At 39.3% G+C, this 16,101-nt stretch overlaps 3 protein-coding genes across 3 annotated transcripts; all 3 read left to right on the forward strand.

Annotated features, from left to right (window-relative positions):
* The first annotated feature begins 356 nt into the window (after positions 1-356).
* Positions 357-1,340, forward strand: LOC125898404 (olfactory receptor 19-like). The gene has a single exon (XM_049592191.1). It carries the CDS (start codon positions 357-359, stop codon positions 1,338-1,340), a length of 984 nt encoding a protein of 327 aa, XP_049448148.1.
* A 6,537-nt stretch (positions 1,341-7,877) lies between these two features.
* LOC125898317 (olfactory receptor 19-like) lies at positions 7,878-8,979 on the forward strand. Its single transcript, XM_049592089.1, has one exon. It carries the CDS (start codon positions 7,996-7,998, stop codon positions 8,977-8,979), a length of 984 nt encoding a protein of 327 aa, XP_049448046.1. The 5' UTR covers positions 7,878-7,995.
* Positions 8,980-14,332: 5,353 nt separating this feature from the next.
* LOC125898321 (olfactory receptor 1E5-like) lies at positions 14,333-15,322 on the forward strand. The gene has a single exon (XM_049592092.1). It carries the CDS (start codon positions 14,339-14,341, stop codon positions 15,320-15,322), a length of 984 nt encoding a protein of 327 aa, XP_049448049.1. The 5' UTR covers positions 14,333-14,338.
* Positions 15,323-16,101: the final 779 nt, after the last annotated feature.

A 16,101-nucleotide genomic window follows, 5' to 3' on the forward strand; every position in this document is an offset into this window, starting at 1 on the left:
TTATGGATTTACTTTTTTGAGCATTTTACCTTAAATGGACAGGGCAGTCAAGTGTGAAAGGGGGAGAGAGAGGGGATGACATGCAGCAAAGGGCCACAGGCTGGTCTCGAACCCAGACCGTTGCGGCAACAGCCTTGTACATGGGGCGCCTGCTCTATTCACTAAGCCACTGACGCCCCAAGATTGATTTTTTTTTTCTGATTGTTACGTACAATGGACTCAAGGGATCAGACAAAAGAGAGGTCAGAGAGGAGCTCCAGTCTGTCTCCATCACAGAACACAGTGCTGACGTGCAGCTCTGTTCTCTACGGTAGACATCGTGCTTCAGACAGTATGAGTTTGACTGAAATTTTACAATGGAGTTTTTCAACTCAGCTCTTGGAAAAAACATCACCTTTGTGAGACCTGAATACTTCATAATAAGGGGATTTATTGGTATACCTAATATCAATTATTACTATGTCTTTCTCTTTTTTGTTTATGTTGTTGCAGTGCTGGGAAACACACTTGTGATGGTCGTCATATACTTGGATCATAATCTGAGAACTCCAAAATATGTTGTAGTTTTTAATTTAGCATTTGCAGACCTGTTTAGTAGCACTGCTTTGGTGCCAAAGGTTCTTGATATCTTTCTGTTTAACCATCACTACATCCCCTACAATGACTGCTTGACGTTCCTTTTTTTCTGCTACACTAGCCTTGCGATGCAGGCTTTTAATCTGGTTGCACTGTCCTATGACAGACTGATAGCTATCATTTACCCACTGCACTATCAAGTGAAGGTGACCAACAGGTTCATGCTGTCTTTGATTGCCTCTTTCTGGGTCTTTGTCATAATTGCTATGCTCATTTTAGCTGGCCTTCTTACAAGACTTTCCTTCTGTAAATCTGTGGTTATTAACAGCTATTTCTGTGACCATAGCCAGATATATCCACTTGCGTGTAATGACTATTTCCCCAGCTATGCACTTGGTTATTTGTTAGTAGTTCTTATTCTCTGGCTTCCATTGATATTCATCTTGTTTAGTTATTCATGTATTGGCTATGCATTGTCTAAAGTGGCCACAGCTCAGGAAAGACTCAAGGCCTTTAAAACCTGCACAGGTCATCTTTCATTAGCAGCCATCTATTTTTTCCCAGTGTTAATCTCATATACTTTTGACAGTGAAAGGCATCCAAATGTCTTCATCATGAACCTGACTATGACCTCTGTCTTTTCCCAAATGTTGAACCCAATCATTTATGTTCTACAGACACAAGAAATCAAAGAATCTGCAAAAAAGTTATTAAAAATTAAAAATAAATCCAGAATTACAATAAAGAAAGTCATCATAAAGTGATCATTTGTGTATACTTTGTTCCATTATGTACATTAAAGTACAACTTGTTAGAGTAAAATGAATCAAGCAATAGTTATTGTAAATACTAAGTACTTTTTTTGCCCTTGCAAATATTGTAAAATGAAATTTAACTTAAATTTATTCCACAAAAAAGGACATTATGATAATTGAGCGTCAAATAAAATAACCATTTTAAAGGCAGCAGAGTACAGTAATAACTACAGTCACACATACAAAAAGGTAGTTGTCTGCTGATTGATTGAATTTGTTTTATATCCTTGTGTAAGTGAAAGATACTTCATTTTGTCTTCAAAGTTTGTGTCTCTGCACATTTCTTTCTACTGTATCTATCTATCTATCTATCTATCTATCTATCTATCTATATATATATATATATATTTATGTGTGTGTGTGTGTGTGTGTGTGTGTGTGTGTGTAAGAAATGTTGCTTTTTTTTCCATTTGGTTCAAAATCTAAACCATAAAAGAAGGTTAATTTTTTTATTTTAACCTGTATTATTATTATTTCAGATTTATTGCATAGAGGCCAGTCTTGTTTTCTTGCCTGCATCTCTCTCCTTGATTAGTCTGCTGTGTTTTCCAACTCATCAATACACATTAAACCTTTCTGGCCTTCTTACGGGACATACAGACTTTTCTTGAAGACCTTTGTTAAGCAGCCACAGGAATCATGGGTTCTGTGGAACTGAATGCTTTAATGTCATTTTTTTTTTAATTGAAAGAGATGAACAGCACAGATTTGTGTAAATGTTTTTCCATGTTTTTGCAGAGTGATGTTAATATCAAGGATTGTGGTCACATTGAGGCTACTTAAACCAAATGTGACATTCACTGTGTTGTAGGATGTACAGTACAGGCCAAAAGTTTGGACACACCTTCTCGTTCAATGCGTTTTCTTTATTTTCATGACTATTTACATTGTAGATTCTCACTGAAGGCATCAAAACTATGAATGAACACATGTGGAGTTATGTACTTAACAAAAAAAGGTGAAATAACTGAAAACATGTTTTATATTCTAGTTTCTTCAAAATAGCCACCCTTTGCTCTGATTACTGCTTTGCACACTCTTGGCATTCTCTCCATGAGCTTCAAGCGGTAGTCACCTGAAATGGTTTTCCAACAGTCTTGAAGGAGTTCCCAGAGGTGTTTAGCACTTGTTGGCCCCTTTGCCTTCACTCTGCGGTCCAGCTCACCCCAAACCATCTCGATTGGGTTCAGGTCCGGTGACTGTGGAGGCCAGGTCATCTGCCGCAGCACTCCATCACTCTCCTTCTTGGTCAAATAGCCCTTACACAGCCTGGAGGTGTGTTTGGGGTCATTGTCCTGTTGAAAAATAAATGATCGTCCAACTAAACGCAAACCAGATGGGATGGCATGTCGCTGCAGGATGCTGTGGTAGCCATGCTGGTTCAGTGTGCCTTCAATTTTGAATAAATCCCCAACAGTGTCACCAGCAAAACACCCCCACACCATCACACCTCCTCCTCCATGCTTCACAGTGGGAACCAGGCATGTGGAATCCATCCGTTCACCTTTTCTGCGGCTCACAAAGACACGGCGGGTGGAACCAAAGATCTCAAATTTGGACTCATCAGACCAAAGCACAGATTTCCACTGGTCTAATGTCCATTTCTTGTGTTTCTTGGCCCAAACAAATCTCTTCTGCTTGTTGCCTCTCCTTAGCAGTGGTTTCCTAGCAGCTATTTGACCATGAAGGCCTGATTCGCGCAGTCTCCTCTTAACAGTTGTTCTAGAGATGGGTCTGCTGCTAGAACTCTGTGTGGCATTCATCTGGTCTCTGATCTGAGCTGCTGTTAACTTGCGATTTCTGAGGCTGGTGACTCGGATGAACTTATCCTCAGAAGCAGAGGTGACTCTTGGTCTTCCTTTCCTGGGTCGGTCCTCATGTGTGCCAGTTTCGTTGTAGCGCTTGATGGTTTTTGCGACTCCACTTGGGGACACATTTAAAGTTTTTGCAATTTTCCGGACTGACTGACCTTCATTTCTTAAAGTAATGATGGCCACTCGTTTTCTTTAGTTAGCTGATTGGTTCTTGCCATAATATGAATTTTAACAGTTGTCCAATAGGGCTGTCGGCTGTGTATTAACCTGACTTCTGCACAACACAACTGATGGTCCCAACCCCATTGATAAAGCAAGAAATTCCACTTATTAACCCTGATAAGGCACACCTGTGAAGTGGAAACCATTTCAGGTGACTACCTCTTGAAGCTCATCGAGAGAATGCCAAGAGTGTGCAAAGCAGTAATCAGAGCAAAGGGTGGCTATTTTGAAGAAACTAGAATATAAAACATGTTTTCAGTTATTTCACCTTTTTTTTGTTAAGTACATAACTCCACATGTGTTCATTCATAGTTTTGATGCCTTCAGTGAGAATCTACAATGTAAATAGTCATGAAAATAAAGAAAACGCATTGAATGAGAAGGTGTGTCCAAACTTTTGGCCTGTACTGTAATTACAGTGTGCATTGATGTATATTATTAAATGGTTGTGTTGGAGGTGGTTATGAAAAGACCAGGTTTTTATAAAACCTTTTTGTTGCAGTGTCTTTATCATTATCTATATTAGCATGCAGCAATAACCCCCCTCTCACGCAGTCAGGCTACTCCACACTTGCTCAAACAGTCTCCTACTCTCTCTCAACCTCTCCACTCTGTGCGTGCTCAAGTTTGCCAGCACAAACGCCCGACTTGGCACAGCGTTATATTTGTGCCACAAAACCAACCAGTCACCACCTAAAAGTTCTGCCAGTGCTTTTACACGCTCATAACTGTCATGTAATGATAAAATAATATGTAGATCATAAAATATATAACATAATTAAAAACATTAACTATTCATTCATTCATTCATCTTCTAACCGCTTCATCCTCTTGAGGGTCGCGGGGGGGCTGGAGCCTATCCCAGCTACATCGGGCGAGAGGCAGGGTACACCCTGGACAGGCCGCCAGACTATCGCAGGGCTGACACATAGAGACAAACAACCATTCACACTCGCATTCACACCTATGGACAATTTAGAGTTATCAGTTAACCTAGTCCCCAGAGTGCATGTCTTTGGACTGTGGGAGGAAGCCGGAGTTCCCGGAGAGAGGCCTCGCTGACACGGGGAGAACATGCAAACTCCACACAGAAGGGCTCCCACACCCGGGATCGAACTGGCAACCCTCTTGCTGTGAGGCGACAGTGCTAACCACCACACCACCGTGCTGCCCAACATTAACTATTAAAAAACAAATTAAAATGTAATAAAAATAAGATCATTGAAAAAAAAAAAACCACAACAGTAAAGCCAAAATCAAACTAATAAAAACAAAACTATAATAAAATGAAACTGAGGCATTCAAAAAAGATTGTATATGTTAGGGTTGGGAACGATTAACCGATACGACCGGCTATCCGGTTTGACAAGCGAGAGATACGGCTACGTCGGTAGCAGCCTCCTCGATACGAATCAGCCATGAATCCTTAGATGAATTGATTGTAGAGTCATGGATTCGGGTATCGCAAGACTAGCAATCCGTTGACTGGCTTTAACAGTTTGCATCTCTAAAACAACGCAAGACCCGGCGGCATGCTCTGTAGCAGGCATTACTGACAACGATAATGGATGTAAACATCAGCGCCAGCTTGACCGGTGGAGCTGAGGAACAGAAGCTAATGCTGATTGGATAAACCAGGGAGCAGCCAAGCCGCTTTTGTTGTTTTTGTTGTTGTTTGTCTTTTTATTTTATTTTTGCCAGTGCCATACAGCAACAATGCTTGGGGATGTGGTCTTTTACAAATCTGAAAACACTGTAAGAATGTCACTTTTATAGAATTGGCTTCTTTATTTTATAATGTATGATTAATGTCTACATCAACAAATGTTAACCATCGAATCGCATCGAATCGTATCGTTCCTACACTGTATCGAATCGTATCGAATCATTCTGTGTTAAAAATATATCATTTTTGAATTGTATCGTAACCCGTGTATCTAGATAGGTATCGAATCATCTATCACAGAGAGATTCCCAACCCTAGTATATGTACACCAAACCACATGAATATGTGATTGCCCTCCCATCCCCACCCTGCTCTGTTTCCAATTGGCTAGCAAATTCACAGCCACTTAAGGTCAACTGACAATGGCCATATAAGGAGTGCATCCAAGAGAAGGAGAGGGACACACCCAGAGAGACACAGAGACAGAGCAAGAGAGAGTAAATTAGGAAATAATGGCATGCCCCTTCATTGAGGATCCTGTTGATGGGGAGGCCCACATTGTCCAGAGGGCCTTCCAACCACCACCAGCCCCAAGGGTCTTCCAGGACAGGACCAACCCACTGATACAGACAGACTCCTATCTGTGGGAGAGGTACCGGTTCAGCAGGCAAAGCATGGTGTATCTATGCAGTTTGCTGGAACCACACATTATGAAGGTCACACACAGCAGCCAGTCTCTGACCACTGTGCAGTCAGTCAGTATTGCACTGAGGTTCTTTGCTAGCGGTACATTCCTGTATAGTGCTGGTGATGCTGAGAGGCTAAGTAAGGCAACTGTTTGCAGAGAGGTAAAAACAGTGAGGGATGAAAATGGGACACACACCATTGTGGTTTGTCTGTTCCTCATCCTATAGCACATTCCATACATTTAAAGATATTTTCCTTATTTTGATATGATAAGGGATAGAGATTACAATGGGCTCTGTGCACCAGCTCCACTACTTCCTGAAAGGAAGTAGGCATGAGTATTTCCTGTCCTGTACTGAAGCAATGGAGCTGGTGCACAGAACCTATTGACTCCCAAATGATGAGAAACAGATAATTGATTCACTATCACCTGCACAGGTTTCCTCATCTCCACTGAATTGATGGATTTGCTACATGTCATTTTCTACAATCAATAGATAAATGTCATGTGATTATTTCCTATAAACTGATCATTTCGGAAATGTCGTAATCTACAATCAATTATGTGATAAATGCGATGATTCACATAAAATAGTTTGATTTGTTTATTTATTAGGATCCCCATTAGCCTGTGGGAGTAATGGCTATTCTTCCTGGGGTCCTCACACAGGACACAATTATATACATAGTAAAAACATACTGAATAACAATAAAAACCTAGAATCATATATGATAGTTACAAGGAAAAAAACTACAATATTAAATTCAATAATTAACCACAATGTGGACTACTAATTGCAATTGGAACAAATTGTTAAAAACAGTTTTTAAAGTTTTGCAAACACACCAAATCAATACCTAGGCTAATTAAATGCATCATCTGAAATTTACATAGGAATCAATAGATAAATGTGTTAAATAGTCTATCACTAATATTAATTTACACATTTGGTGAATTTCATTAGGCATACTTGAATTGTTAGATTTAATAGGTGGTCTTACCTACATGTATTTTGTCCCTTTGATGCAGGATTTATAGAACATGATATTATGCTGAAATGCAGAATTTTCTTTGTCATTTACGCATTTAGCCTGTCAGCAATAGTCTGCCACGCCACCTCCCTTGCTTTATTAATCGCTGCAGTATTGCCTTTTTTCATAATTATGTCCTTATAGTCTCGACTAGTGTGGGCTTTTTATTTTCCCTGGGCGCGTGCATGAGTTGAGTCTTAACAGGTGAGGCTTGAATTAGCGTCAGTTGGAGTCAGCTGATTTCACTTAGAGGAACGGGATGGCGCTAGATTGGGAGTTGGCATTTAGTCACACTTCAATATTAGACCTTAGTCTGGATATTCTTAGCTAGGTTGATGGAATATCCCCCTGTTTTTGGTCTCTAATGCCTAAGAGAAATATTTTGCTCTTCAACTGCATACTGTATTCACGAGCTAATTGCCAGCTGTGTTTGTTTGCCATGTCATGTTGAGCAGGTACACTAGAGCACCAAACATGGGCCAAATCAATCCATTGCAGAAAATTCTCCCCAAAAACTACAAGTATAACATGCTGTAAATATTAACAATAAACGTCCTTAGTGGGGATGAATGGGCTTGGGGTTAAACCAAAGACAGAAAGTGCAGAAGTAATTAAAGAAAGATTACTGTCTTGTTGGTTTTGGTCTTTTATGGGATTTGTTGACAATCGTAAAAAATTGACAATACCAGCCTTATCCTGTAATATGAACAAATTACATCAAAATACAATGGATGCTTCAACAGCTTCCAATAGAAAGCTGCAGCAAAGAATCCTGTGAGTATATTTCATGAATGCAGTAAGGTCATTGGATTGATTTTCTTTTTATTTATTGATTTACTTTTTTGAGCATTTTGCCTTAAATGGACAGGGCAGCCAAGTGTGAAAGGGGGAGAGAGAGAGGGGATGACATGCAGCAAAGGGCCACAGGCTGGTCTCGAACCCAGACCGTTGCGGCAACAGCCTTGTACATGGGGCGCCTGCTCTATTCACTAAGCCACTGACGCCCCAGGATTGATTTTTTTTTCTGATTGTTACGTACAATGGACTCAAGGGATCAGACAAAAGAGAGGTCAGAGAGGAGCTGCAGTCTGTGTACATCACAGAACACAGTGCTGATGTGCAGCTCTGTTCTCTACAGTAGACATCGTGTTTCAGACAATATGAGTTTGACTGAAATTTTACAATGGAGTTTTTCAACTCAGCTCTTGGAAAAAACATCACGTTTGTGAGACCTGAATACTTCATAATAAGGGGATTTATTGGTATACCTAATATCAATTATTACTACGTCTTTCTCTTTTTTGTTTATGTTGTTGCAGTGCTGGGAAACACACTTGTGATGATCGTCATATACTTGGATCATAATCTGAGAACTCCAAAATATTTTGCAGTTTTTAATTTAGCATTTGCAGACCTGTTTAGTAGCACTGCTTTGGTGCCAAAGGTTCTTGATATCTTTCTGTTTAACCATCACTACATCCCCTACAATGACTGCTTGACATTCCTTTTTTTCTGCTACAGTAGCCTTTCAATGCAGGCTTTTAATCTGGTTGCACTGTCCTATGACAGACTAATAGCTATCATTTACCCACTGCACTATCAAGTGAAGGTGACCAACAGGTTCATGCTGTCTTTGATTGCCTCTTTCTGGGTCTTTGTCATAATTGCAGTACTCATTGCAGTTGGCCTTCTTACAAGACTTTCCATCTGTAAATCTGTGGTCATTAACAGCTATTTCTGTGATCATAGCCAGATATATCCACTTGCATGTAATGACTATTTCCCCAGCTATGTAATTGGTCAGGTGTGTGTGTGTGTTATTCTTTGGCTTCCATTGATATTCATCTTGTTTAGTTATTCATGTATTGGCTATGCATTGTCTAAAGTGGCCACAGCTCAGGAAAGACTCAAGGCCTTTAAAACCTGCACAGGTCATCTTTCATTAGCGGCCATCTATTTTTTCCCAGTATTAATCTCATATACTTTTGTTAGTGAAAGGCATCCAAATGCCCTCATCATTAACCTGACTATGACCTCTGTCTTTTCCCAAATGTTGAACCCAATAGTTTATGTTCTACAGACACAAGAAATCAAAGAATCTGCAAAAAAGTTATTAAAAATTAAAAATAAATCCAGAATTACAATAAAGAAAGTCATCATAAAGTGATCATTTGTGTATATTTTGTTCCATTATGTACATTAAAGTACAACTTGTCAGAGTAAAATGAATCAAGCAATAGTTATTGTAAATACTAAGTACTTTTTTTTACCCTTGCAAATATTGTAAAATGAAATTTGACTTGAATTTATTCCACAAAAAAAGACTTTATAATAATTGAGCGTCAAATAAAATAACCATTTTAAAGGTAACACAATATAGTAATAACTACAGTCCACAGTTTAACACATGTACAACACACATACAATAAGATTTGTTTTCTGCTAATTGGTATAATTTGTGTTTATATGCTTGTGTAATGGAAAGAAGGTAATTTTAATTTTTTTTTACATTTATCATTATTATTAAAGATTTGTTGCATCGAGGCCAGTCTTGTTTTTTGGCCTGCATCTCTCTTCTGGATTAGTCTGCTGTGTTTTCTAACTCATCACTACTTCACATTAAACCTCTCTGGCCTTCTTACGGGACATGCAGACTTTTGTTGAAGAACTTTGTGATGCAGCCACAGGAATCATGGGTTCTGTGGAGCTGATTTCTTGAATAACATTTTTTCTAAAAGATGAACAGCATAAATTTGCCGAAATGTTTTGCCCTGTTTTTGCAAAGTGATGTGTATATCAAGGATTGTGGTCATATTGAGGCTACTTGAACCAAATGTGACATTCACTGTGTTGTAGGATGGGGGGGCGGACACGACTCTCGGCAGTATTTTGAATTTGAATGCAGTAACCGTTTTGGCCACATTCTTACATACAGCGACTTGAAATGGTTGTGTGTGAGGTGGTTATGAAAAAACCAGGTTTTAAAAACCGTTTTTGTTGCTGTGCTCGTTTTACATGTATAAAAGTGTATTCTGGTTTGATAAAAGATTTGGATGAAGCAGCATATTGGTAACAGGATTGTGGTAAAAAAAAATACCAAATGTTTTTGTAAATTGCTGAATTACCTAAGAATAACTGAGAAGGGGATAGCAGCATTTGATGTCAGAGACGGTTCAGACTGCTAGTTGTAAAGATTTAGCGACTTTGTTGTGTCTCAATTTCTTGAGGTGTGCTTGTTGTGGTTACTTGTTTTGACTGGATTTTGGTGTTAAGAGCAAATGACCAGGTAGAGTCATACATGCCCCTCTGGTAGCTTGTTTTCTTGTATATCAATTATAATGGAAGTGTTTTATTCAAGCAGAAATCTTTGCATCCACAGTTGTGTGGAGTTTTGGCTTCCTGGCGCTAGATTGGTAATAAAGTACCTTCTTGTAAGACAATGGAGACTGACTAGAGTGTATATTATTTAATTCGATAAAGATTAATCACTGAAGGTCCCCATGCGACGCAGCATAGAGGCCCTAAGGGTGATGTCACACCTGACTTGATTAGTTTGGTTTAAAGAAGCTCAGGTCCATCTGCCCGGTTATCATGATTCATTTGGGGTGGTGTGAAAGGTTTAAATCAAATCCTGATCAACACAACCAAACTGACACCACTTGAAAAGGTGTGTATTGGTGAGCTTCCAAAGGGACTCTGGTGTGGTACGTTTGTGGTGTGAAAGCAAACAAACAATCCACAGGATTTTATGTGATTTAAGCATGATTTCAGAAGCTAAACCACTAAGTTATTAATAACTTGAACACAGTGGGTTGGGTCGCACCATTTGATGCAGAGCAAGCAGTTTACTACAGCTGCTCGCTGTGGATGACCCTCTGCAGTTAATCTCACCTGTTACCTTTCCAATTGGACAGCTAATTTATTTGCTTGAAGCAGAGGTAAGTGACTTCACTGGGGACACTGGTCTCATTTGCGTCTTTCACTGGCCACTTGCTTTCAATTCCCTCACCAGTTTACATGTAAAAAAAGACAAAACAAAAAGCACAGCAACCATTACAGCTTCGATGCTTTGAAGCATCAGCCCTAGTAACAGATGTGTATGTCAGCACGGGTATTTCCCTGCTCAATAGGTCAAAAGCTATTAAAGCTTATGTGCTTGTATATATTAAAGTGGATAAAAAATGATCCTGCAGTAGTAGGCCCTGATTTATTCCTGCACGAGACACCTGCTTTACACCCTGTATCAACGCCCAGACTGGAGGGGAAACCAATTCACTGATTCTATTGATTTTGTATTGTGTGAAGGTGTCTGCTTGCGTCTACCAGCACAAATTCCTAAAAGCTGCTGTGTGATGGGGTGCACTACCCACAGCGTTGATAACCCAGAACTAAGTTTTGATAAAGTGCTGAACCAAAAAAACTGAGCTTTTAAGCTATAAGATGTGGCATCAGGAGGAAGGTACGGGAAAACTGGGGGATCCTGACACTCCGTATGCCTTTGTGCAGCCAATATTTTGCTACTTTGGTCAGACAAACTATAGAGGTTGATGCCAGCTATACTATGTAAGGCCTGGTTTTGATCTTGTTAGGTTAAAAGATGATTTCACCTGATTCGATCATATTGTTGTAAATATCACTATATCACTTCTGGCCATTCAGTGGGATGATTTCACCATGATTAACAAGGTAAGGAGAAGAGACACTGACATAGGTTTATACTGCAAGTGCATGTATGCTGCTTCTCTTTGTGTTTAATTGTTAAGTGGAAATGATATGAAATGTGCAGAACATGGCGTTTCTTTTTAAACGTCAGCATTGTTGAAATGACACTGGGGGTCATGGTACCTTCACTAACGTTGTTCTCAACCCCCTGTCAATACTAGCCACGATGCTAACAAAAACGTTAGATGCTTTAGTTCATGTGACGTGCAAAACCTTGTCAGTTGATCCCTGCGATTTGTCCTTTGCCTCTTCTTTTTGTTGTTCAAAGGAAAAGTAAATGGGCTTTATTTTCAGCAAACACATTAAACACATTAACTTCGAGCCTTAACATTAACTTACAGCTCATTGTACTGATTACTTTTCTGTGGTATTGTCCACCTTTGTCTCACTGCAAAAAACTTTAAAACTTTCACTGAACAGAGTTCAGTGAAAGTTTTGTAAAGTGCTGGAGTGTGTGTTTGAGTTTGATAGTCCACTTGGCAAACATCAGTCTCTGATAGTTGTTGAAAGTTAAGATGATAACCTTGTTAGCTAAAAGTTGCTTATTTACACATCCAGCAGTGACACAGCAATGTCCTCATTTATTTAGATTTACACTTATGGTCACCTAGCTGAATGTAAATCCAGTGCCTGCTCTCTTAGTTCTGTTTTTGGTCTCTAATGCCAAAGGGAAATATTTTGCTCTTGAATTGCTTACTATGTTCACTGGCTAGTCGCCAACTGTGTTTGTTTGCCACATCATGTTGAGCAGGTACTCACTAAGGCACCAAACATGGGCCAAATTAAGCCCAGTTTCCACCAGTGACTGTCGGTATGGTATCTTTGGAGCCAAAAGTATCTCTTACCTACCTACCTACCTAGACCCTAGTGTTTCCACTGCAAACAGTACTCTTTCATGTGGGTGGGGTTGTTGTCACTCACTGTTCCTTCCAGCACTCACTGTATTTCCTCATTACCGGTGACACAGATGGAAGTCTGCACCCCGTTTATTCTCCACAGAATGAGGCTGCACACTGACATCTTCTGAATAAAATAAAACAGGCTGCAGTGAGTTTCTCTCTATTTGATATTTCGAAATAGTGGGTTTGTGCATTTCGTCCTTGTAAGGCAGGCTCAGGGGTTTAGTGTTGCCGTAGCCTTTTGCTATGCAACCTTTTTCTTCTCTCTGAGTGAGGATTAGAATATATGCAGTTCATGTTACCTGGCCAAAATTAATATTTATAAACGTTTAAAGGAGCTATATGTAAGAAATCTAAAGCAAATAGTCATAAAATCCTCCTAATATGTCACAGAGACTAAGGAATAATGTTCATATAACATACTGATCTCACCGACAACAATAGTACGGCCAGAATATTCGCATTTAAAAAAATATTTTACGGTCCACAAATCATGTTTATGTTTTGAATTTGTGTTTGCGCCACTCACCGCGGTCTACCAGTCACGCAGTCAGTAGAGTCTCAGCATCAGTTACAGTCATGACTGACCTACAGCAGCATGGCAAGCAGCATTAGCAGTGTCACGGTACATAGCATTAGCAGCCGGCTCCTCCTTAGCTGTATCCCAGCAGCAGCGTTAGCAGCAGAGAAGCCGGACTTGCTCGACCGGTCCGTTGGAAAACCGAAGATCACGGACGCGGTGACGCGGCCCTGCCACGGCAGCCGCCCATGGTCAAACAAATCAGTCTCCAGCATGCCGTTGTCCAGCAACCTCGAATCTGTAGGAGAGGGGGGCGGACACGACTTGCAGCAGTGTTTTGAATTTGAGTGCAGTAACTGTTTTGGACACATTCTTACATACAGCGCTTTTAAAGATCCACTCATTCCTAAAAGTGTATGTCATATAAAACCTAAAGTCATGGTCAAAGTTGTCATATGGAATATTGAAGTTGTGTTGATTGACCAACGTTGTGATCTCATGCATTGAGTAATATTACAAGTTAACATTCCACCCTAAAAGTCGTCGGCAGTTGGCCCAGTGAATTAAGTTATTTTTTCTCCGACTATAGCTGCTGCAAGAGGCAGCAAAACATCCTTTCATGTTATAGTTACAGTTTACCTATAAAACTGTCTGCTACTGACCAATCAATGGACTGCAGTGTTCACAGCTCCACCTTTTAGTACCAGATCTGTGTGCTACTGTAGGTACCCCAACAGAGGGGTGACCAAAAATGGAGACGATATGGAGCGGTTCCATTGGTGCCATCCACAAGTTTTGGCAGTGGAAACAGAAAAAAAGCATACAGATCTGAACTGAACCAAACCGTACTGTACCGTATTAATCGTTGGAAACGGGGCTTTAATCCATTGCAAAAAATAGTTTCCAAAAACTACATGTAGTACATGCAATAAATTATTATTAACAGTTAACGTCCTCAGTGGGGATGAATGGGCTTAGGGTTGAATGCCAAAGACAGAAAGTGCAAAAGTAATGAAAGAAAGCCATGATGCCCTGTTGATTTTGGTCTTTTATGGGATTTGTTGACAATAAGAAAAATCCTGAACAATACCAGCCTTATCCTGTAATATGAACAAACTACATGAAAATACAGTGGATGCTTCAACGCCTTTCAATAGAAAGCTGCAGCAAAGAATCCTGTGAGTATATTTCATGAATGCAGTAAGGTCATTGGATTGTTTTTTTTTCTGATTGTTACGTACAATGGACTCAAGGGATCAGACAAAAGAGAGGTCAGAGAGGAGCTCCAGTCTGTGTACATCACAGAACACAGTGCTGACGTGCAGCTCTGTTCTCTACAGTAGACATCGTGCTTCAGACAGTATGAGTTTGACTGAAATTTTACAATGGAGTTTTTTAACTCAGCTCTTGGAAAAAACATCACCTTTGTGAGACCTGAATACTTCATAATAAGGGGATTTATTGGTATACCTAATATCAATTATTACTATGTCTTTCTCTTTTTTGTTTATGTTGTTGCAGTGCTGGGAAACACACTTGTGATGATCGTCATATACTTGGATCATAATCTGAGAACTCCAAAATATGTTGTAGTTTTTAATTTAGCATTTGCAGACCTGTTTAGTAGCACTGCTTTGGTGCCAAAGGTTCTTGATATCTTTCTGTTTAACCATCACTACATCCCCTACAATGACTGCTTGACGTTCCTTTTTTTCTGCTACACAAGCCTTTCAATGCAGGCTTTTAATCTGATTGCACTGTCCTATGACAGACTGATAGCTATCATGGACCCACTGCACTATCAAGCGAAGGTGACCAACAGGTTCATGCTGTCTTTGATTGCCTCTTTCTGGGTCTTTGTCATAATTGCAGTACTCATTGCAGCTGGTCTTCTTACAAGACTTTCCTTCTGTAAATCTGTGGTTCTTAACAGCTATTTCTGTGATCATCTCCAGATATTCCTGCTTGCGTGTAATGACTATTTCCCCAGCTATGTAATTGGTATGGTGTTAGTGTGTCTTATTCTTTGGCTTCCATTGATATTCATCTTGTTTAGTTATTCATGTATTGGCTATGCATTGTCTAAAGTGGCCACAGCTCAGGAAAGACTCAAGGCCTTTAAAACCTGCACAGGTCATCTTTCATTAGCGGCCATCTATTTTCTCCCCGTATTAATCACACTTACTATAGGTACCAAAATACATCCAAATGCCCTCATCATTAACCTGTCTCTGACCTCTGTCTTTTCCCAAATGTTGAACCCAATCATTTATGTTCTACAGACACAAGAAATCAAAGAATCTGTAAAAAAATTATTAAAAATTAGAAATAAATCCAGAATTACAGTAAAGAAAGTCATCACAAAGTGATCATTTGTGTGTGTTTTGTTCCATAATGTACATTAAAGTACAACTTGTTAGAGTAAAATTAATCAAGCAATAGTTACTGTAATTATGATGCAGGTTTTTTTTTTATCCTTACAAATATTGTAATATGAAATTTAACTTGAATTTATTCCACAAAAAAGGACATTATGATAATTGAGCATCAACTAAAATGATCGTTTTAAAGGTAACACAATACAGTCATAACTACAGTCCACAGTATAACACATGTACAACACACATACAATAAGAGTTGTTTTCTGCTCTTTGGTTTAATTTTTGTTTATTTGCTTGTGTAATGGAAAGATACTCTGTTTATTTGTGTTTGTGTCTCTGCATATATAAAAAGTATTTTGTTTTCATTTTCATGTGGTCCAGAATCTAAAGTATAAAGAAGGTGATTTTTAATTTTTTACATTTATCATTATTATTAAATATTTGTTGCATCGAGGCCAGTCTTGTTTTCTTGCCTGCATCTCTCTTCTGGATTAGTCTGCTGTGTTTTCTAACTCATCACTACTTCACATTAAACCTCTCTGGCCTTCTTACGGGACATGCAGACATTTGTTGAAGAACTTTGTGATGTAGCCACAGGAATCATGGGTTCTGTGGAGCTGATTTCTTGAATAACATTTTTTTCTGAAAAGATGAACAGCACAGATTTGTCTAAATGTTTTGCTTTGTTTATGCAAAGTGATGTTTATATCAAGGATTGTGGTCATATTGAGGCTACTTGAACCAAATGTGACATTCACTGTGTTGTA

This window comes from Epinephelus fuscoguttatus, linkage group LG12 (assembly GCF_011397635.1).
Source record: "Epinephelus fuscoguttatus linkage group LG12, E.fuscoguttatus.final_Chr_v1".
Lineage (NCBI taxonomy): Eukaryota > Metazoa > Chordata > Actinopteri > Perciformes > Serranidae > Epinephelus > Epinephelus fuscoguttatus.